Source organism: Sphaeramia orbicularis, chromosome 21 (assembly GCF_902148855.1).
Source record: "Sphaeramia orbicularis chromosome 21, fSphaOr1.1, whole genome shotgun sequence".
Lineage (NCBI taxonomy): Eukaryota > Metazoa > Chordata > Actinopteri > Kurtiformes > Apogonidae > Sphaeramia > Sphaeramia orbicularis.
In genome coordinates this window covers 29,309,033-29,332,763 of record NC_043977.1, presented here as the reverse complement: position 1 = coordinate 29,332,763, position 23,731 = coordinate 29,309,033, and the positions used below count along the sequence as shown (strand labels likewise).

The 23,731-nt window shown below is 36.1% G+C and overlaps 1 protein-coding gene across 17 annotated transcripts in view; it reads right to left on the bottom strand.

The window, feature by feature from the left end:
- Positions 1–23,731, bottom strand: part of caska (calcium/calmodulin-dependent serine protein kinase a) — a 198,879-nt gene that overhangs the window by 25,628 nt on the left and 149,520 nt on the right. For 9 of the 17 annotated variants that reach the window (XM_030125751.1, XM_030125757.1, XM_030125760.1 and 6 more), the window contains 5 exons: positions 19,231–19,311; positions 11,258–11,446; positions 9,700–9,778; positions 6,901–6,986; positions 615–683 (listed from right to left, as the gene is read on the bottom strand). In XM_030125751.1, the coding sequence (XP_029981611.1) occupies positions 615–683; positions 6,901–6,986; positions 9,700–9,778; positions 11,258–11,446; positions 19,231–19,311 (504 nt within the window). Of the gene's footprint in view, positions 1–614; positions 684–6,900; positions 6,987–9,699; positions 9,779–11,257; positions 11,447–19,230; positions 19,312–23,501; positions 23,550–23,731 lie in introns of all 17 variants that reach the window. The other 8 variants (XM_030125752.1, XM_030125754.1, XM_030125745.1 and 5 more) reach the window with 1 other exon arrangement.

The following is a 23,731-nucleotide window of genomic DNA, read 5'->3' as shown; positions in this document are numbered from 1 at the left end:
TTTTTTCAGTGGTTGTTTGTGTTTGACCGTGTTTGGGTAGGGTTATGTATTGTGTCATGGGTGGATGTTCGGAAAATCAAAAATGATCTTCCTGTATAGTGAATGTTTTATTCATGTTCTGTCATCAATAAAAAGACCTTTGAAAGAAAGAAAGAAAAGGCCAAACCTTAAGACTGAACTGTACCAGGTTTCATTTATTTTGGCTGCCTGTTTTATGTGTGTATGTGTGTGTGTGTGTGTGTTTTTAGTGTACGCTGGTTCGGTTGGTTGGTGTGTGGCCAGTCGCAGCGGAGGATCACACAGAGAGGTGTGGCTCAGTCCTGGACCACAAGGGGGGGTGGGAGGTTCCGGTATCTTGGTTTTAAAATTGGTGTGCTGAACATCGGACCCAGCCCCAGCAAAACACAGCAAAACACACACACACACACAACACACACACACAATTATGCATGTAGTACATCTCATACACACCACACACTTGGGTTACGCACACAAACATACACACACTCACACACACAAACGCTCAGTAACCAGGCAAGCAGTTAGTAACCAGATCAGGAGCTCACAGTCAGCAGTAAAAAGGAGAAGCAGAGGGAGAGGAAAGACGTTTTTACCTCACACGACGAACCCTGTGATCTGTAACTTGGCACTATTTTAAAGGTGATACTGCCTCGCATCTCCCTCTGTAAAGACAACAACAACACACACACACACGTTAGAAATAATAATAATAAATACTAACACTAATAAGAAAACCTTATAAAGTAAAGTTTTTGCAAAGAATTATAAAAAGGACCCTAAAGTACCAGAAAAAACAAATAAAAACAATACAAGGAAAGAATAGCGTCATCTCCAATCCCACATGACTACAACCGACGAGGACTTTTTAAAATCTGTATCATCTGTTGGGAGACGCTGTAGTCGACGCTGAGGATCGAAGGTTCCTAACTGAGAGTGAAAAGACCCTGAAGTGTCTGAGTGGCAAACATTAATTCTCTGAATGGGTGCTTCTTTGAAACTGGTCCCTAAAAACAGGACATGGGGGCTCAAAATTCAAATTAGATGTAGACTAATGTTATGAAGCAAGTTTGGAAACACTTTGGGTCTATTTTAAAAATGAATACTTACTGAGATAAAAGACAAACTATTTTTCAGATAAAACATTTTTATATTATTTTGCAGTATTTTTAATATACAAATCTGCATGTAACATGGTCAAAAGGACACGAAAATTACATGCAACTATTGTTTTGAATATCTTTTTATTCTCTCACAGGTATATTTTGGGAATTGAACTAATTATGCAAGGCAGAGTGTTTCACAAATATGACCGCTGTTGCAAAGTCATTCGTGATTTATTTGTGTTTAAACGGGCAGGTTCTGCGTGTAACACGACTGGACACGATGGGTTATATACAAAACCTGCAATGAGACTGAGATTCATAAAAAACCCACATGTCTGGATCAGAAAAAACACTAGGATCCTCAAATTTAACACAGTGTCTTTATTTATAGCCGCATACAGGGTGGGGAAGCAAAATTTACAATGAACATTTAGTTGTTTTTTCTCAGCGGGGACTACGTCAATTGTTTTGAAACCAAACATATATTGATGTAATAATCATACCTAACACTATTATCCATACCTTTTCAGAAACTTTTGCCCATATGAGTAATCAGGAAAGCAAACGTCAAAGAGTGTGTGATTTGCTGAATGCACTCGTCACACCAAAGGAGATTTCAAAAATAGTTGGAGTGTCCATAAAGACTGTTTATAATGTAAAGAAGAGAATGACTATGAGCAAAACTATTACGAGAAAGTCTGGAAGATACTATTAAAGAAGAATGGGAGAAGTTGTCACCCGAATATTTGAGGAACACTTGCGCAAGTTTCAGGAAGCGTGTGAAGGCAGTTATTGAGAAAGAAGGAGGACACATAGAATAAAAACATTTTCTATTATGTCAATTTTCTTGTGGCAAATAAATTCTCATGACTTTCAATAAACTAATTGGTCATACACTGTCTTTCAATCCCTGCCTCAAAATATTGTAAATTTTGCTTCCCCACCCTGTATAAGACAATTTAAACCCATGTTTTCCAGATCAAATGCACTGACAAATAGGTAGTTTTTCTTGTCCCAATTTTGGTCCTATTTTTGGCCCCAATATTTGATTAAAAATTCATTAATTTTGGGATGGCTCAGAGCAAGAGTGTAATTTTTTTGCATTTATCTGAGGTCATCATTAGGTACATCCTGGGGGGAAATATGTCTAAATTTGTCTTTTATTATTGGGTCTAAAAAGCTGGAAAAGTGCCAGGTACCAAAATGAACTCAGTTTCATAGAAGCACCACAATGCAAAATGAAAGTGATTCCATGCTTCCTTTAGCTCAGGATACACTCCACCAGCTTTTATGCAAGGAGTGGAGAAAATGCCGTCCCACAATGCACTGCAGTGGTGACATCGGCCGACCCGACATTTCGCGAAAACAGACGATCAACATGACAGACAGGATGCCCCCAGCTGTCTAATACACTGATATGTTTTATACTTTTAACAGTTGTTGGTGTGAAATGTGAAGTTAATGCAGCGGAACATGGGCTCAGTTTGTATGAGTTGGAACTTCACAGCCTGTAGTTATAGCACTGATTCATTTTCAGTTCCTTCAGCCATACACGACTTAATACAACTTAACTGTAAATGGAAAACTGTGAACTGGATCTTCAGTAGGAAGAGAAAAGTTACCGTAAATGTACAGAGAATGTTTTTAATTCATTAATTGTACTGAACAATAACCTCCTATAGGCTAGTAGATTTAGATCTAATTCATAATTTTATGTTTATTTTGCTTAGTTTTATATTTTGATATGATGGTGCTGTTTCAGGACTGACAGATACTAGTGGACAGGAGGATGAGTCTGACTATTAGTGTAACTTTATCCTTTATTTAGGCCTATTTCTGTTCCAACCTTAGTAATGAGGTCACATTTTCACCTTTGCATCTTGCTTTAAACAGCTCGGTAAGAATACACCAAGGGATGTAACCAAGACACACTTTTTGTAGAACATCTTCAGAATGTATAGTTTCACCCTGACCGACCAACATCTACCGTCTAGTGTAAACGTAACCTGATTCTAAATGTCTTTTCCTAAATACTTATGAATTCTCCTTTTCACCTTTTTGTTAGGTCAAGGAAAAGAGTTGAAGTAAAGTAGAGAAGAGTTTTTTTTGACTCTCCAGATGCACCCTTTCATTTATTTATGCAATTTTGACCTGTATAAAAACTGTTCCTTGCAAGATTTGCACAGAAATACATAAAACCTGATTTTTTTGGCTTCTTCTGAATGCTTACACACCGCCACAGAAAGTTTGTGTGTGTGGGGGGGAAATGTTTGGACGGACCTAAACTTCATCATGTGGAAATATACAGTTGTGCTCATAAGTTTACATACCCTAGGAGAATTTATGATTCTTGGCCATTTTTCAGAGAATATGAATGATAATACAAAAACTTTTCTTTCACTTGTGGCTAGTGGTTGGGTGAAGCCATTTATGATCAAACAAATCTGTTTGTTCTTTTTAAATCATACTGACAACAGAAACTATCCAAATGACCCTGATCTAAAGTTGACATACCCTAGTTCTTAACCCTATAACGCCAAACGTATCATATTTGATACATGACTTTTGAAGCCCTCTACATCACAGGTGTCAAACATGTGGCCCGGGGGCCAAATCTGGCCCGCCAAAGGTTCCATTCCGGCCCACAGGAAAAGAGCAAAAATTAACCTGAACAGTTGAGGTTGTCAAAATCATTTTGGTTCAGGTTCCACATACAGACCAATTTGATCTCAAGTACAAATAACAACACAATAACCCATAATTAATGACAACTACAAGTTGTCTTTGTGAAAAATTGTGGAAAAAATTTAAGTGAAAAAAAAGTAACACTACACTGTGAAAACATTTACATTTACAAAACTATTCTTTCACAATAAAATGCAAATAAATACATAAATAAAAACAAAGATGAATGACCCAAAATGTGTAATTTGAACAATATTCTGCCTGTTACTAAATGTTTTGTGCATTTATGGATCCACTGTGATCTGTAGTTGTGCTAATAACAAGAGATGTAATATAGTAGAAATTGTTCAAATTTTAGTTCCAAACTCCAAAATTTTAACAATATTCTGCCTGTTACCAAATGTTTATGTAACGTTGTGTGTAATGTACATGTATAAATAATAAGTCGAGGCATAAAACTGTTAAAATTGCATTAATTTTTCAAATGAAATTTCTCTTTTTTCAGGTTTTTCACATCTTTTTTGTAAAATGTAAATATTTTCATAATTTAATTGAGTTTTTTTTATACTAAAACAAAAAGAAAAACTTGGATTTGTCATTATTTATAGATTATTGAGTCATTATTTTACTGGTCTGGCCCGCTTGAGATCAAATCGGGCTAAATATGGCCCCTGAACCAAAATGACTTTGACACCCCTGCTCTACATGATCAGTGTGATTTTTTTTCTTGAAAAACCTGATGTATACAATTAGATATGTGCAATACACGGATAATCCACCAGGGGGAGGAATTCATTCACCAGAGACCTTTCCAGTGACACTACAAGATTGTCATTAATGAGGAAGGAGGCAGAACTTTGCCAATTTAGAAAAGGAATTATCAATTTGTTAGACATGTTTGAGTTAAGTTATGTTTGTGTTTGTTCAAAAATAATATCTGAGCATTGAGAACCGATGTATCAAATATGATACAAAACTGAAACTCATACATGGAAATTGATATTTGAAAAAAGAAAAAAAAAAAATTGGGGCTGTTCAGAAGGACCAATAAAGGCTCCAGTTTCAAAGAACTGGAATTTTCTGTCAGTGATTTAATGGTTCAGGCTTTAGAGGGTTAATCCTCTGTATTGGCCCCTTTAACATCAATGACAGCTTCAAGTTTTCTGTGGACATTGTGTATGAGGCTCTTTATTTTCTCAGATGTAAAGCTGCCGATCCTTCTTGGCAAAACACCTTCAGTTCCTTTAGATTTTGGGTTTTCTTGCATGAACTGCATGTTTGAGACCTCCCCGAAGTGGCTCAATGATCTCAATGGTATTGAGGTCAGCAGACTGACATGGCCACTCCTTCACCTTCACTTTTTTCTGTTGTAGCCAATGACAGATTGACTTGGCCTTGTGTTTTGGGTCATTGTCATGTTGGAACATCTAAGACCGCCCCATGAGCATTCTGTCAGGGTATGGAAACTTAGGAGCACAGCTGTATATGTGACCAACGGATGTTATCACTGTATTCCAACCATCCTATGTCAAAAGGCTCTGTGAGTTATTATTCACACATTTGGTCTGGATTCAACCATCTCCAAGGCGTAACATCACTGTAGCTGCACTGACACAACTGTGTGATCGTGTTCAGAATAAGGCTTTTACAACAAACCTTAGAGACTGATACAGGCGGAGCTCACCGTGTTCAGTGCACCTCCCCGAAACTGGACTGACCCACTACTGCTGCTACCTGACACTATTTCCTCTTCACAAAGCAAGCCTTTTTCCTTTTTTAATGAAAATGGAACACGGCAATGCGGGTAATTTGCACCGGACCCAGTGTGCATAGTTGTCATGTGGAGAAATTCCCAGGCGGATTTTTCTTCTTTCTATGCCACATTTTCAAATTGAATCGTTGGGAAATGGCCTTAAACCTACCAGTCCTACCTCAGGATAAAAGCAAACAGTGTATATAACCTCCTGATGTATAAGTGAAGGACATCTGCCTAATGCATGACCACTGTTTTCTCCTCATGTATTTCCTTATGCTTATTTAATTGATGCAAACCCGTTAATAATTGGTCAGGAACAGACATTGATGATGCATCATATACAGCTGCTTTATTGTTTCATAAGTACTCATTATTATCGTCCTATGTTGCATTTATGTTTTCAAAATACTCCCTGAAACTTCTGCAAATGGATTTTAACCCTTTCATCCATAGTGGTCACTACAGTGGACACCTATTCTCCATCTGTTCTCTTGTATATTCATGGGTTTAGTTGTTTTAGTTCCATGTCCTCCTGAGACCCAGCAATGCATTTTTGTCCTCTGTAGGGGACAAAAGTTTGACAGTTTCACTAAAAAAAAAAAATGCTGTTCATTGCAAAGGACATTCCATTAAAAAATAAGTAAATGAAAAGAATTTTAAAAATGTATCAGAAAAAACTGTTGCATTATGCAGTTTCCAATCAAGATGATTGCTTAATGTAAAAAAAAAAAAAAAAAAAAGCTAAAAATGTTCACTTTCCTGGGTCTCAGGAGGATATCAATCAACACAGTGGATGCTCATACATCATCTACACTGACATTCAGACCATGACTGTAACTTTACTGTTCTTGACAAATCTGCACTAACATGTTTGATTGTAAATCAACTGCTAATTTTCTCAAACAATTTTTTTTTTTTTGCGTATTATCTCCATAACTAGTATTAGAATATGATCAAATGTGTGAAAACATGAGATTAGCTGCATTGAAAAATATATATTTCATAGTTTTCACACAGTATATGACTTTATGATGATAGGTTTTAAATACATGTTTCTTTGCTTCAAAAATCAAATGCATGCTGTCCAGCTGAGTGGACATTTTTGTAACTGTGAAAAATAGATTCATAAAAAAATTCAATCGCATTGTTTTTTTCATGCCTTAAGAGGAATAAAAACACTCAGGAAAAAAAATCTTGATTAAGGTTCTCATAATTCATGCATGAAAGGGTTAAGATTGCGAGACATGAAAATAAATACGTACATACATGGATAAATATCAAAGGGACAAATAGCCTAATGTTCACACTGCTTTACACACATAATAACACACTCACCAGCATCTTTTGCAGCTGCTCAACAGTCTGATTGGCCACACTGATGCTGTTGATCTCCCTGATCTCATCTCCTACGTGCAACGTTCCTGGGGAAAATAAATAAATCAATAAATAAAAATCAAGACAGAGGAAACAAAGTGATGAAACCTTTCTCCTCAGCAGCATATGATACCTTTAATCATCAGAATACTGTAGAGCAGAGGTGTCAAACTCATTTTAGTTCACAACAAAACGATCTCTATTGTGCTGAACCAGTAAAATAATTCCATAATAACTTACAAATATTGACAACTTCAAACTATTCTCTTTATTTTAATGCAAAAACGTAAAATTACTGTATGAAAATATTTAGATTTTCAAACAATCCTTTCATAAAAGTGAACTGGAAATTTCTTGAGAAAAATAAGCATTTTAACAATAATATCCCTCAAATTATCATTTATACATCTGCATTACAGGTCACAGTGGATCTACAAATGCACAAAACATTTACATTTTATTGTGTTTTATGTTTTTTTATTGTTTTTACCCTCAGCCCCCGCTGCAGGGTATTGTCATTAGTTTGTCGTCCATCTGTCCGTCCGTATGTGCAAAAACTGTGGCGTGGACTGAAGGCTGAGGGTTTTCAAATGTGGGCACGTTATGTTTTTTTTTTTAACTGTTTTGCTTTAGTTTTATATTTGGTTTTATGTGTTCCTACCTTGTAAGTGTTTTATTTGTGTTGCACTTTTGCTAATTGTGTTGTTACTTTAAAGTTGGATTGGATTTAGTTAGTTTAACAGGCATAATATTGTTAAAAGTTTGGAGTTTAGAATTTGGAGTTGTCATTATGTATATCATATTATTACAGGGTTCCCACTCTTTCCCTGAAATTATTTTCCAGGACATTTTCAGCTGCTACACAGAAAAGTTATCACGTCATACACCAATACATCCCGCTGTCCCCCTCATTCTTTGGAAGTGTTCTTTTCTACTGTTGTCACTTGCATTTACTCAGATTGTTTCTATGTTTATTACTCAGACACTTGATATGCAGTCTATGGCTAGAATTTATCTATGAAAAATAATTAGGACAAATGTATCATAGAATAATACAAACACACCCACAGATTACAGCGCAGCACTTCATTAGCCTGACAAACTGGAGTTCCAATGTTCGACTGGGCAATTCCCAACACAGCTTTCTCCTCTCTCTTACTTTCTTCTCCTGCACTTCCTCTAAAAATATTTTGTATATTTTCAATAAATCACTGAAAAACTATTTCCCTTGTTTCATCTCAGTTTAGGCACACATGTTCACAAAGCAGGGGGAGGATAAATAATTTTCCAGGATAACTTAACCGTTTCCAGGACATTTGACATTTTTTCTCATTTTCCATGTGTTTTCCATGACTGAAAAATTGGTCAATCATTTTCCAGGTTTTCCAGAATGTGTGGGAACCCTGTATTATCTGACTGGTCCGACCCACTTGAGATCAAATTGGGCTGAATGTGACCCCTGACCTAAAATGTGTTTGAGTTTGCATTTCATAAATTCATCCTGTGGCCCAGCTTGGAACCTTTGGTGGGCCGGTTTTGGCCCTCATACCATATGTTTGACACCTGTGCTGTAGAGTGTCTGCATAATAACAGTAATAAGCTAGAAGCACTTGGAGAGCGTAGACCTCCGCCAAGGCTGATCAGTACCCCGGATTTGGATGAAAATTTCAGGAAATGTTGATATTGGCACAAGGAACAAATGATTAAATTTTGGTGATGATCGGGGGTACTTATCTGCCTTGGCGGAGGTCTGCGCTCTACGAGTGCTTTTCTAGAAAAGACGGCGCAGACCTCCGCCAAGGCAGATCAGTGGCCCCCCCAACCCCCCCACTCCCGATCACCACCAAAATTTAATCATTTGTTCCTTGTGCCAGTTATCAACATTTCCTGAAATTTTCATCCAAATCCGTCCCTAACTTTTTGAGTTATCTTGCACACAGACAAACAGACAAACCAACGCCGACAAAAACATAAACTCCTTGGCAGAGGTAAATATGAAGATGAGCATTACATTAGTAGAGACGTACTGCAAATAATTATTAGAGTGAGTTAGATTTTGCCGATTAAAAAGGTGCAAATAAAGTAACAAGAGAGTAGGCGGTTCACTGGTGGGAGTACACCTTCCCAACATCAAATGTTTGTTGAACACTGACAAAAACAATTAAAAAGATGGATAAATTAATATAGATCAAATGTTTATGCCAACTAAGATTGCTTCAATAAATATTTAATACTAATTAATCATTTAATCACATCTGAGGACTAATGTTTATACAATTTAAGACTTTTAACCCAATTTAAACTAGCGTGTCTATAGAAACACTGTGTAAAACCATAAAACAACTGATGAATCAGCGCGGTAACCCTCACCACAGCTCCGAGATGGTAGGTTGAGCTGCAACGAATCGTGGATGAAAGCTTCTTTTCTAATTACCGTGGCATTAAAATTGTCATATGATGAATCAACTGGGGGTTAATTATGCTGCACTCAAAACAAAGCAGTGGACCGAGTATTACTGTGAACCACAGGAACGGAGACAAAGCAGCTGTGGAGATGTCTGAGAGTGCCATATTTTACATGTGTCATACTGTATTTTATGGAGTCATTCACTGTCTTCTTCTGTGGTGGTTGCAGAACATGACCGTCCACATGTATGTAAATTGTAACATTGTGCACTTGTGGTTCTATGATCATTATACAGTAAATCTAAGTTTAAAGGTGTAGAAGAAATGTCACTGGTGCTAGAAAACAACATGTACCTTGTCTGTGGATCATTCCCCCGTGCATTATCCGCGCCACAATGCAGTGGTTTGAGTCGTTCATCTTCAATGTGATACCCTAAATGAATAAACACAACATACACATGCAGATCTGGAGTCAGTGGATGACAGTGCAGGATGTAAACATAGTATGTATAAGTGAATATGTATCAGTAAAAAACAAACTAAACATCACAGTAAATACATATCATTAGGCTCATAGCATAACTGCCCTAGTCATGAACTATATGGACAAAAGTATTGGGACACGTTGAATTCAGGTGTTTCTTTTCTAACATGAGTCTGAGATACAAAACAATAACGACAAATGTCATAATATAGTTTTACTTTATTATAAATATCATATTAATTATTAATATTGATCTTTATTTCTCAAATCAGCATGAACAGGACATTTTACAAGCTGCAGCCATGATGTGTCCCAATATTTTTGTCCATATAATTTACAAACATCAATATTTCCTTTCTAAGTTTATATGGAGATCTTTTTTTCAAAGTGAGATGTGAAGAAAGTAGATGGTTATTATTTACAGTCAGAGCATGAAAAGGTAAAACATTTAAAATCATAGCCATAGATAAAAACAAAAAAAAAACAACAAAAAAAACCCAAACTAAATCAATGATGAGAGATATTAAGTAAAAACCATCTCTGAGGCATTTTGGAAGCAAAGATAACAACTGAAACCAAACTGACCAATGCAATGCAATGATATTTATCCCAATGTAAAACTATATGATGACAATTGTCATTACTGTTTTTTTTGTTTTGTTTTTTTTTATCCCAGACTCCTGTTAGAAAAGAAACACCTGAATTCAACATGTCCCAATACTTTTGTCTATATAGTGTATGACTTATGCCAGTGTTTTTCAACCTTGGGGTTGCCTGGAATTCAAATGGGGTCACCTGAAATTTCTAGTAATTGATAAAAACAAAACAAAACAAAACAAAAAACCAAATAAAATTAAAAATATACGGTGAATTGACAGAGACTATCACAATCCATAAAAGACATGACAAAATGTGAAGCTGAAACTGAAGCACTGTGGTACTGTTTATCTTTCAAATGTTCATTGTGGTCGGTTTCAGATGCTGCAGCTCTTTCATAATTCATAGTTTGAGTTCTTGTTTGTTCAGTATTAATTGTCAGCCTTGTAAATCCAAGCTGGACTGACTGTACATATCCTGACCACGGAAAATAAAATTCTCACTTTGTGCAGTAATCTACACCTGGCTTTTCTGCCTCCGTCCATAATAATATACATTATACAGACTAAATGTCATCTAAAATTAACGTTTATTTGCAATATAGTATAGCAAACTATTACATGATCAAAAACAAATTAATTTTAGCAAAGAAAATGTCTCAATTTTGAATGTCTGGGGTCGCCAGAAATTTGTACGTTAAAATGGGGTAAGGAGCCAAAAAAGGTTGGGAACCACTGACAGACAACCATGCTATGAACCCAATGACATATAAAGCGGACGTGGTGCATACATGGCGGTCAAACTGTGTTGAACGGGTTGCAGTGAACATACCATGGGCTCATCTGTGTTCTTCTGGAACTGGACCAGGCGGACTCTGGTGACGTTCTCCAGGTCCATGTCTCCGTTGGTGCTTTCTGGGGAGTCTCCGTTCAGGTACGGTGAGGTGGGGGGCGGGGTTACCCTCAGGGCCTCGTCGCTGTAAACCTCGTGGGCGACCACGTCGTGCGCCTGCAACAAAGCCTGCGGTGGGATGCACAAAAACAGAGGCGTGACGTGATGTGTCTGGTGCAAAATATCAAACAGGAGACTGACATCGCTGGAAGGTACATGGAGAAACTGAAGGAAAGATGCAATTATGTACGACTGGACAGAAGAAAGACTAATTGGGAGTGGATTCTGAATATTTTAGTCTAGATACATGACATTTGGAGATAATAAGATGATTATTTTAACACCTACAGCACACTTGATTCACCATATTCCTTGTTATAATTAATGTGTGTGGCTTCTGGTATAATTTTGCCTTCAAAACTCTGATAAATATGTAAATGCAGCGGAAAAACACCTTTATATGTACAGTTACACTAATGGATTTACACCATCATATCCAATTTGTAGTCAGCCTTAGCTTTCCACAGGTATTCTGCCTTCTTTGTCAGAGCAGTCATTAGTTCAAGCACCATGTCTGGTCTTTGTGGAGAGCCCACTGGTGTCTCACAGCCACAGTGTTTGACTCCACTCTTGTGACAAGTGCAGAAGCCCTCGAGTGGCACTTTAACAAACTGGTGTGAACTTCAGAAGACAGCAATCAAACCTCAACAAAGGAGAAACCTGTCACTGTCTTCAGCATCACACACACACAAACACACACATACACATACACACACACACACACATCAGAGAGGCAGAGACATGAAGGCAGCGTCTCTAACTCTCATGTCAAACCACATCACACACTGAAGAAAGTTAATGTTTCAAGACACAGAGGAAGTTCAGATTGTGCACGTTTGGTTGAGCCTGTGCGACTGTACCCTAATGAGGACGGGGTTAAAGGGTTAACTAATCCCTCTGTGAGGTGTGGGATCATCGGAGGGACTGGAAGGAAGCAAGAAATCAGACCCGCACAAGAAAAGACGAGTACAATAGAGCGTGAGAGACGATAAAAGTAAAGTGAGAGGGGACAGAGTATACAGTTTAGGAGTTTGATGATGCCATACGCTGACACACAGTTGTAGCAACCATCATAAGACATCTGGGTAACACTCTACTAGGTCCTTTTTACTACATATTTTAGTGGAATACTGGCTCTTTATAATTTCTTCTAAAGCAGGAGTGTCATATTAATTTCAGTTCAGGGGCTGCATATAGACCTATATGATTTCAAGTGGGCCGGACCAGTAGAATAATAGAATAACAAGATATAAACAATGACAAATCCAACTTTTTCTCCTTGTTTTTCTGTGACAAAGTAAAATTACATAAGGAAAATCTTAACATTAACAAACTATCCTTTCACAAAAAATCTGAACGACAATGAACAACCAGAAAAATAAGTGAAATTTTAACAATATAAAGTCTCTGTTTATCATTTACACATTCCCATTACAACTTACAGATCATAGTGGGTCTACAAATACAGACATACAATAATAAGTATACAAATATAACAATATGCAAATACAAATATTTAGTAACAGGTATAATATTGTTCGCTGGGATGTTAGCCGTAACCCTCCTGAGGATTAAGAAGTTCAGAAAATGAATGAATTTTAATCAGATTTTATCTTGAGTTAATAACAAACAAGTCTATCAAAATTAAGGATTGTTCGTAGTAGTGTTGAATAATTACAGATTGAAGTTTTTAGTCGTATCATTTAACCCTCACTGTACCGCAGGAGTCCCTCTACGCATACTAGCACTTACAATGTCATTTATGTTCATGTTAGAAAACTCAAACTTCAAGTTTTACTCATGTCTGAATAACTCATGTCATTACTGTTTTTTCCTCATTCTGAAGTCTGGTCTTGCTCAAAACTACTAATTCAACTAGTAGCATGACTACATCTATATTTTAGATATATACATATGTAGAGAGAGAGACTGATATGATAATTTACAGTCATAGCCAAAGGTTTTAGCCGTGATATAACTTGATTCTCTGCATACACATATGGTGTTTTTGCCAAAGAGAATCTTTGAAAATTATCAAAAAATGAGCAAACATGTATTATTGGTAATAATGTTAGAAAAAATGATAGATATTTGTTTAAAATTCTATTAGCAGCCTGTAAAAAGGCTGTTACCAAAAAACGGTGCAGATTAGAACCACCTACAACTAACGACTGGACATTAATTGTAAATGGAAAATTTGAGATGGAGATTCTGAGCCATAGATTAAGGACTTAAGAAGAGCAGTGTTATGATAAATGGAAGAAATGGACAATTTTCATTTCAGTGTCACATTACTAAAACCAATTGTTAGTTACAAACGTTTCTTATGGTCAATGTATCCCAAATGTCCCTTATGTTTGTTTTGTATTGTACAGAAATCAAACAATAAAAATAAAGTGAAAAAAAAAGAACAAACAAAATTCAATGTGTCAAAGCACCTGAGGGAAATGGACCTCTGTACTTCGGGGATGACTGTGCACATGTAAAATGCCATGATGTACTGTATCCCTCCAAACTGAGGGGCGATTCTTTCTTTTCTTTTTCTAAAATCAATAAAACACATTTACAAAAAAAACCCCCAAAAAACAAACACACAGAAAACCCCAAAAAACAAAAGATAAGCAGCAAAGTTTACAAAATCAGAACTTTGTCACTGTCAAAACTTAAGGTCACGACTGCACAATTACTAATGAAGAACCAATGTTCTAGTAAATATTCTAATAAGGAACTCGTTAGTGCTGAATACTGTTTATACTGTAGTAATAAGTGTTACTGACATGGACTTTCTAGTCTGTGGGATGCTGTAGTAAAGATATTCAAATGTTACAGGGAACAAATAACCTGCCTTTGGCCTTTTCACTTCAGACATTTTGACATGTTGCAAAGATCATTTTTAATGATTCATGTCAGATGTGTGAGTCCATGTGATGACACTTGAAGATGCACTTAAAATGTATGTGTAACACTGCAGTTTACATGATTATTTATAGCGCAGAAAGGAAAAAAAGTGGTCACAGACTAAGTTTCAGTGTGGAACAGAGTCTTCCTGTGACCTTTGTTCACGCTACATCTCTCTTTCTCTTTCATTTCCTGTCATCTCTTTGTGATCATTATTTCAATGGAATATGGCCAATGCAATAACCAAAAGACAGACACTGCCTTTCTCAATGAAGATTAACCCTTTTAAGACTTTAAGGTGTCTTCATGTTTTCGTTGTGTCAGAAAATATCTTTTTTGCCAATTCTTTTGCACCTCTGCTTTCAGGAAGAACTTAACTTTCAATATCTAGCATTAATTTTCATTTTTATAAATAATAAATGCTTAAAACTGTGTTTTAGTAAAAAAAAAAAAAAAAAAGTACTTTAAGTTTTTAAGCATATTTATTATCAGAAACAACTGTAAATGTCCATAACAAAACTTTTTGAGATTGTAAAAATAAACTTTCAACTATTTTACATCTGCTCAAACATGCTTTTTGGTCTTGAACATTCAGTATTCATATTACTGACTTCATATTGTTTGTTTTTTCCAGTCGTTTTTTAGCCTGTGTGGAAGTCTCTGAAACAGTTCCTTTCTACTTGCTGACGTAAAGTGTTATGTAGTGTTGCAAAGCTCAGGATCTCAGCTTTCTGATGCTGCAAACACTTCAGGAGTCACAGTCATTTGAATGCCGTAAAGGGCAAAATGCAGCACTGGAAAAACTGTCATTGTTAAAGGGTTAAATGTCTTGCAATAAATAAAGGATTGAAGGATTGTGGTTCTGCAGAGATGCCACAAGAACATGTTTTGGTTTAGACTCTGGCCTAATTTTTCCAGTGAAAATTAAATGCATTACAACTCCCACTAATATTTACCTTTCTAATCTAACTCCACCTAATGAACACTTCTGATAATTCCTAAAATGTCCAAAACAGACTGAATGTGGAGGTCCAGGTGTGGATGTGAGACACTGGACACATATGCAGAACCACATGAGGCTCTGAAAGGGTCCGTTTGAGTTTTTGTAGTGGTTTTATCACCTGAGAAAGGCAAAGGAAAAAAAAAAAATCAATATCCTTCTGAGTGTGAATATTTTCTCCTTTCCTGTGGGGAACTGGAGTCCTGCTGCTGAAGTTTCTTAAACCTACTACTGTTCCCTGACAAAAAAACCCAACAATTCTACAGACTGTGTTATTGAGTCACTACCAGGTTTTATTTTCAGGTGCATTTAATAAAACAAATTAACCGATAGAAACAGCAGTTTTACAAGGTACTGAGTGTATCCGGAGGCTCTGAATAGAGCTTCAAAGCAATGGGAAATGAGGAGTTGGAAAATCAGCATCATTCATCGCTACAGTGGAAAAGATGAAGATAATTTTGAAACAGAAGTGGCAAGTAAAGTGTTTTTTTCCAATGAAATATAGAATTTTATACATGTGTTTATTTTATTATTACCTTCGCCTGGAGGTATTGTGATCACTTTGCTTTGCGTGTTTGTTTATTAGCAACTTTACGGGAAAACTATTCCAACCATCTTTACCAAATTGTACCCACAGATAGGCCTAGGCCCTGGGACCAACCCATTCAATTTTGGGCCAAGTAGGCCAAAGTTCAAGGTCACAGCAAGGTCACAAAATCTCAAATGTTCCTATCTCTCATCATTGAGCAATTTTCGAAAATTCATAAAAAATTCAAAATGACTCCAATTAGCCTCCAATTTGATACAACCATAGATTGTAACAGTATCTTGTAACGGGCACAAAATTGTCCAAATCCACTGTGGAATGTGGACTCTGTAGACATTTCAATTTAACATTGAAAATCCCATTTACGACACATTTTTCATTATAACGCAACAAAAATTGATTGGAATTTAATATAATTTGACAAACACAAGACTGGTACCAAGCTTCAACTTCTTCTGCTGTATGGAACAACCTTGAAACTGTTTAATTTAAAAAGAAATAGTCGATCCACACATGCACACCGTTCGGAGTGCTTGGCGGAGGTTTGCGTTCTCTGAACACTTGTTTTTGTTGATTTCTCCAGCGTTAATGTTTTATCACAATTAAGTCATATAATTCCACTCAAAAAAACATCTTTTTCATGTCTAGTATCACTTTATATATAACAAATAATTGCTTTTTTTGCATTCTTTTAACACTTAGTTGGTTCAGCCAGGAGAAAATCATGAAAAAGAACAAGTTTGACAAAACATTCATATGAGGTAAACAGAGTCAGGAGTCGATGAGACCTGAGACTTTCATCTTATTGTCCATAATTGTATACCAGACAGTTGTTGGCTTTGCCCCGTTATGCTTTAAGGATCAATACTTACATGCACTGTTCTAATATTCTAAGATGAATATGGTTGTAAGAATTCACGTTCATCAAATTAGCGAATATATTAATAGAGTAAACTAAAGCATGAATATCCTGCTTAAATTGCTGGCCTTGATGTTTTTCTGATTTCGAGATGTGCTTGTTAATACTGTTTTAATACTGGATAATTAGTGAGCTAATGGTTCGTATTATATGTAAAAAGCCTGCAGTTTTCCATGGGTTTACATTTTAAGCCAGACTCTCAGAGGAAAGTAAATGAGCCTTTTCCCAAACATGCTGAACTCTTCCTTTAAAGACGCGGGGCTGAATAACATTTTCGGCGCAGCATAATTTCTATTCCTGTGGGGATATCCGTTTCTTAGAAGTATACAAATGCACTAATACACTCGTAAACACAGCGCTAACCCTGGCAGAGTTCAGTCTGTGTTGACTCTGACTTGAACCCGCTGGAATGTAGGACATGACGGAGCCTCTGCCTCCCTACGTCAGTATGAGGGGTTTTGGGCCTCTGACCCCACACAGCACATCGCATCAGACACGCCTTACTGACCTCCATCAGCACCCCCCCCCCAATCCACATATCTAATCCACACCCGCTTCATCACTGATCTTTTCATCGTCACTACTCCTCTTATCATTCCTTTGTCGTCCTCCTTTCAGCGTCTCCCCTCCCTTTGACTATCTGATATGGAGCAGCTCATTGATCAGAGACGTTTATCAGGTGCATTAATGTGATAGGATTAGCAGTGGAGGGCGCTGACAGAACTAGAATGACTCTCCTTTGACAGGATTAACTCAAACCCTTCAACCCAAACACTCCAGTAGAACAAACACAACCAAATTTACACTGGTTTCAGCTTCAAAAGTGTGAATATTTGATGCTTTTTTTTTTAATCAAATCTAATAGAAAACTAGATTTTGAAGTGTTTGTTGAGTAAAAAATTAAAAAAAAGTTTTACCTTCATGTGATAAGTGATTAATTCTTAGTCGGCAGATTAAATAATAATGAAAATAATCATTGTTGTACCTTAACATTCTTCCATTTAATTAAACATATAACGACTAACAATGTAATAACTTCCTAAAAATGTGATACAATTAGCTCTGAAGTTGATCAATTATGTACTGCCAAACAAAAAATAGTGTTTTTTATACTGTTAAACAATCATGCACCATATAAAAACTATTATATTATTATAACATCAGTCATGAAATTCTAATACTTTATTTATTTATTTATTTATTTGCACATCACAAACAATAATAAGATAAAAAAAGAATTATGCAAGAAACACCTTTGTGCAGGAGAGGTTAGAAGCCAGAAAGGCCCATGTAATACCTCCCCAAGCAAAAATTATTGACTGACTTATTTCATTACTGGAATTTTTGATCAGTTTACTTGCAAATATTATTACATTTTCAGACATTAATGACCTTTATTATATTATTTCACGCTACAGACAAGACAAGGTAAGTTTATTTATACAGCGCAATTTATACACAAAGGTAATTTGATGTACTTTACATAAAAACTAAGGGTTAAACTAATAAAAGATCAGAATAAAAAAAATATGATGAGAAGAGAATACAGGATAAATAAAAGAATAATAAAAAAACCAACAGAATTTCCTGAAGTCTATCTTAAAGTGATTAAAAGAATATACGGTCCCCAGACTTGTATAGCAGTACAAATTAATTAAGAATAACAGCACAATAAGAATAAAGTGGAAGTTATAGAGCTCAAGAAAAGAAATATTTTTCTACCTGGATATAAAAATATCTATGTTTGAGGTCAAATCTAATCTCTACTAGAAGTTTGTTTGCAGCTCATCAGTTAAATGCTGCTTTTCTATGTTTAATTTGGGCTCGATTATCTGACCTGAGTCTATAGATGTACAAGTCCTACTCAGTTTATGTTCCTTAGACATATACAGTTATGGAAAAAATTATTAGACCACCCCTTGTTTTCTTCAGTTTCTTGTTCACTTTAATGCCCGGTACAATTAAAGGTACATTTGTTTGGACAAATATAATGAGAACAACAAAAATAGCTCATAAAAGTTTAATTTCAGAGCTGATATCTATCCATTTTCCATGTTTTCTTGATAATAACCAAAATTACTTCAGTTCTTCCATCAATTAAAAAAAACAGTGCTTTTAGGCATTCCATGTTTTCTTTTCTGTCTGTTTTAGTCACATGATACACACAGGAGTTAGTACTTGATTGCATAACCATTGTTTTTGATGACTTTTGATGGTCTAACAATTTTTTCCTTGACTGTAGATGTACTTTGGGCCTAAACCACTCAGTGTGTAGTTGACTAATAGCAAAACAAGCCTCTGTTCTGTAACTAACTGGACTTTGACGTTCGTATTTAATGAATGCAGGGGTCGATGAGGCTTCAGTGATGCTTTGTCTCATCAGTGGTCCTCCATGTTTGTTAAGTGGATCGGTCTGAGAGTCCCATTGAGACGTAAAAGAACCCCTTTGCTTTGTGCACGTACAGTAGATGTGTGTTTTTGGGACTCACCATGAAATGTGGCTGCGTCAGTATCCGTCTGAGTTCCTTTGCTTCGTGGTTCTCTGGGTAGCAGGAGATCTCTTCCAGTACCTGAGGACCCACAGAGACAAAACAAAAAAAAAACAAAAACATCACAACGGTTTGGTGGTGATCATTACTCTTTTATGCCCAAACCCACATCAGCCCACCAGCCCTACCTGTTGCACCTCCGCCAGCGTATGGAGACCAATGCAACAACCTCACAGTCCCTCTTTCTTAACTTTCCCTGACCCCGCCTCCCACTTCATTACAGCCAATGCAACACCAACACCAGACGCCACTCAGCAACTTAAGGAATCTGGTCAAGCTGTGGCCCCTCCTCCTGCCTTTTTGACATGACTTGGTTTGATGTCAGCTCCAGTTATGTTGCGCCTGACTGGTGAATGTGGCGTTGTAGAGGTGAGGCCTCTCAGAAGTGAGTGTAGACTCTCTTATCCAAGTCCATCAGAATGGTGTGTGTGTGTTTTAAAGGTATCTCTATTAACTGGAACAACTGCATCCAAACTAGGGATGTAACGAATGAAAATTTCATATCATGGTTATTATGACCAAAATTATCACGGTTATCATTATTATCGCGGTATTGTTGAAATGTGCTCAAATGGTCAAAAAGTACTTATACACACGCTGACATATTGTAACAAGTTGTATTTTGGAAAAAGTAAATAAAATAATAGGCAAAATGTACTCTCTGTTGGCAGAAACATTCAAATATTAACATGTAAACATCAAACACACAAATGTGCATTAAAGATGGCACCTTCTGGCCATTGTTTGACCATTTTCCATATCAAGTTTGAGTTGTTTTAGTTTCTTTTTCATAGACAGATAGTCTCTCTCTCTCTCTCTCTGTGCGCTTGGACCAGGTCTCTCTCTCTTTCTCTTTTAAAGTTCACTTTAACCTTCTATATAAACATAAAGGGCCAGAAATCAGAAAAAATATATACAATCTGATTTGAAAAATGTATATAATTTATTGCATAAATAACACAAAGATGCTTAACAAACCTTTTCAAAGACTTTAAAAGTGATTATTAGTTCCGAATATTAGGTATAGAAAATTAAAATTGTAATACATTAAAACTATACTCAAATATTTGACATAAAAGCAGATCTTTACATAGGCGTTTTCTCCAGAAAAGTGCGGTAATCAAACACGGTTATTGTGATAATTAGAATTTAAACAGTAATACTAACCATCGGGAATTTTACCACGGTTTATCGTTATACCAGTAATCGTTACATCCCTAATCCAAACCATATGCAAATAAACTTCAACTAAGACACACACAGTACAGGTCCGAAAACATTAAGAAAACACCTCATTGAAAACATCTGGAATGTGATCCGAGAGGATACAAGGCCAAGATAATATGGATACAGATACAGGAGAGACACAAAAGATGCCAAGACGCATGAAATCTACGACTGAAAACAAGGATTTTTCCACTAAATATTAATTTCTGCATTCTCCACAAGTGATATTTTGCTTTTTTAATTATGCATTTTCAAACATTTCCCTGTGGTCTACATAAACTGTAAATGCTATGCTTGGGTCTGAATTCTTCATTAACTAAACTCCACAGGTCCATCTTCAACCCTATTTCTGAGTAATGACACCAGAAAGGTCGTTTTGAGCACTGGCCCTTTAAATGCAAATGAGTCACTTCACACCCCGCCCCCTCCAGGTTGTTGGCTGTGCTGCTCTGTCCCATTCAGCCACTTGTTCGTTAATACAACCGACCTTATATGTGCAAATGTTGTGACGTAACTAGTTATAAAACATAACAAATTTAGCAGAAATTAAAAAGGGTTGGTGAAATCTACTCGATTTTTGCCGGAATGAACATGAAGACAGTTTTACAGCACCTGGAGGGTTCAAATTCAAACTTTATGAACTATTAAGGTCCAAATACACAAATAAATGTACCAAAGACTAATACAAGTGGGTTTAGCAAAATATGACCCCTTTAAAATTTTCATATTTACTTATACTGTGTTGACTGCCAACAGTTTATCAGTATATAAGATGATGTTCACCAAATGGTGGCAGCCCATTTTGTAATAATCATATTTGTTGGATTTGTGTTCGTTTAAAGAATAACCTGAAAGCAAAAAAAAAAAAAAAAAACACAATTGTATCAGCAGTTGGTTACATTTTGTCAAAATCCACCCAGAATTTCACAAGTTCTCATTAAACATTATATTAATTTACATATTTAACACAGAACAAATAACACACACACACAATGGTATAATGACAATGATATAATGTTTTAACCATAAGAGCTGCTTGTTTTCATATAAACAAAGGGTTGGTGTAATAATCTATGGTGTCAAACATGTGGCCTGGGGGCCAAAACCGGCCCGCCAAAGGTTCCAATCTGGCCCACAGGATGAATTTGCAAGTGCAAGTTAGGGCATCAAACTCAAAAATAATATCGTAATAACCTATAAATAATGACAACACCATTTTTTTCTCTTTGATTTAGTGCAAAAGACATGAAATTATTAAAATACTTACGTTAACAGAGTACCCTTTAACAATTAAAATGTGAATAACCTGAACAAATATGAACAACCTGAAATATCTATAGAAAATTAAGGGTAATTTTAACAATATTCTGCCTGTTACTAAATGTTTTGTGCCTTTGTAGATCTGATCTGTAATGCACATGTATAAATGATAAGTCTAGGCATAATATGGATAAGATTGTACTTATATTTCTTAACAAATTTCTTTTTTTTTTTTCAGGTAATTCACATCCTTTTTGTTTGGATGGTTTATACAGCGTGGGGAAGCAAAATTTACAATATTTTGAGGCAGGGATTGAAAGACAGTGTATGACCAATTAGTTTATTGAAAGTCATGAGAATTTATTTGCCACAAGAAAATTTACATAATAGAAAATGTTTTTATTCTATGTGTCCTCCTTCTTTCTCAATAACTGCCTTCACACGTTTTCTTGAAACTTGCGCAAGTGTTCCTCAAATATTCGGGTGACAACTTCTCCCATTCTTCTTTAATAGTATCTTCCAGACTTTCTCGTAATAGTTTTGCTCATAGTCATTCTCTTCTTTACATTATAAACAGTCTTTATGGACACTCCAACTATTTTTGAAATCTCCTTTGGTGTGACGAGTGCATTCAGCAAATCACACACCCTTTGACGTTTGCTTTCCTGATTACTCATATGGGCAAAAGTTTCTGAAAAGGTATGGATAATAGTGTTAGGTATGATTATGACATCAATATATGTTTGGTTTCAAAACAATTGACGTAGTGCCTGCTGAGAAAAAAACAACTAAATGTTCACTGTAAATTTTGCTTCCCCACCCTGTAAATGTAAATATTGGCATAATTGAATGTTATTTTTTGCAACAAAACAATTCAGAGTTGTCATTATTTATTGGCTATTATGCTGTTATTTTACTGGTTCGGCTCACTTCAGATTAAATTGGGCTGAATGTGGCCCCGGAAGAAAATGAGTTTGACACCCCTGATCTATAGTTTCAACCTATGCCTTTTCAGTCAATCAAGTCCTGTTTTCCCATATAATTTAGTGTCTTGTTGCTGGTTACTTTATTAATTCTGGGGAACTTTCACCTGAGAAAACTGACATGGCAACATATCATGAGGAAAACAAACAATTGAACAAAAGAATAAATGAATACAGTAAAAATAACAAATGAAACAGATTCAGAATTTCAACTAATTAGTACCAATACATTTAGAGCTGAAATATATTTGAACACCAGACAGAACACAGTCAGGAATAATCTTTTTAGACTTTTTGGAACAAATGTTTTCCCATTTAATACTGTGTTGCGTTCCTTTATAATGGTTCGTCATTATGTTTTTTCCAAAAGTGTTTGTTGTTTTCTTATTTGAGGCCAAACACTGCATTTACTATGTTCATCAACAGTTTCTGTGAACAAATGCACTAAATGACAATGTTCTAATTTGGAACTGCAGAGACATTGAGAGTCATTTTGTAGTTTAATACCTTCATGTCTTAATTTATTCCAGAGCTGTACGTCGGATTAATTTACTCATTCAAATTCCACTCCAGAAAATACACGAACAGAGACACATACAGCAGTTAAACAGCAATAACCTTCATAGATCCTGATTTTTACCTTCCCTCGGTCAAAAATCTCCGCTTCTAAAACCCTTTAAAGCCACGCCGACAAATCCTATACAGCACTGTAAACATAGCAGGAGTGTGATGAGGTCTTACATATTCCAGATGTTTCAAAGCGCCACTTGCTTCGTCTCGGGAGGAACTCTTAAGTGGAGGGAGACACAGGAACAATGGTTATACAGGCTGTCGACTCCACTACAGGTGAAAGTTTAAAGGTCAGTGATGATAGAGGTCGGAGGGGGGGGAAAGACCCCGGCGCTCCTCAATTAAAAATGGGTTGAGTATTAGGAAGTTTTGTGAGATTAGTATCTACAGCCAATGCAGGT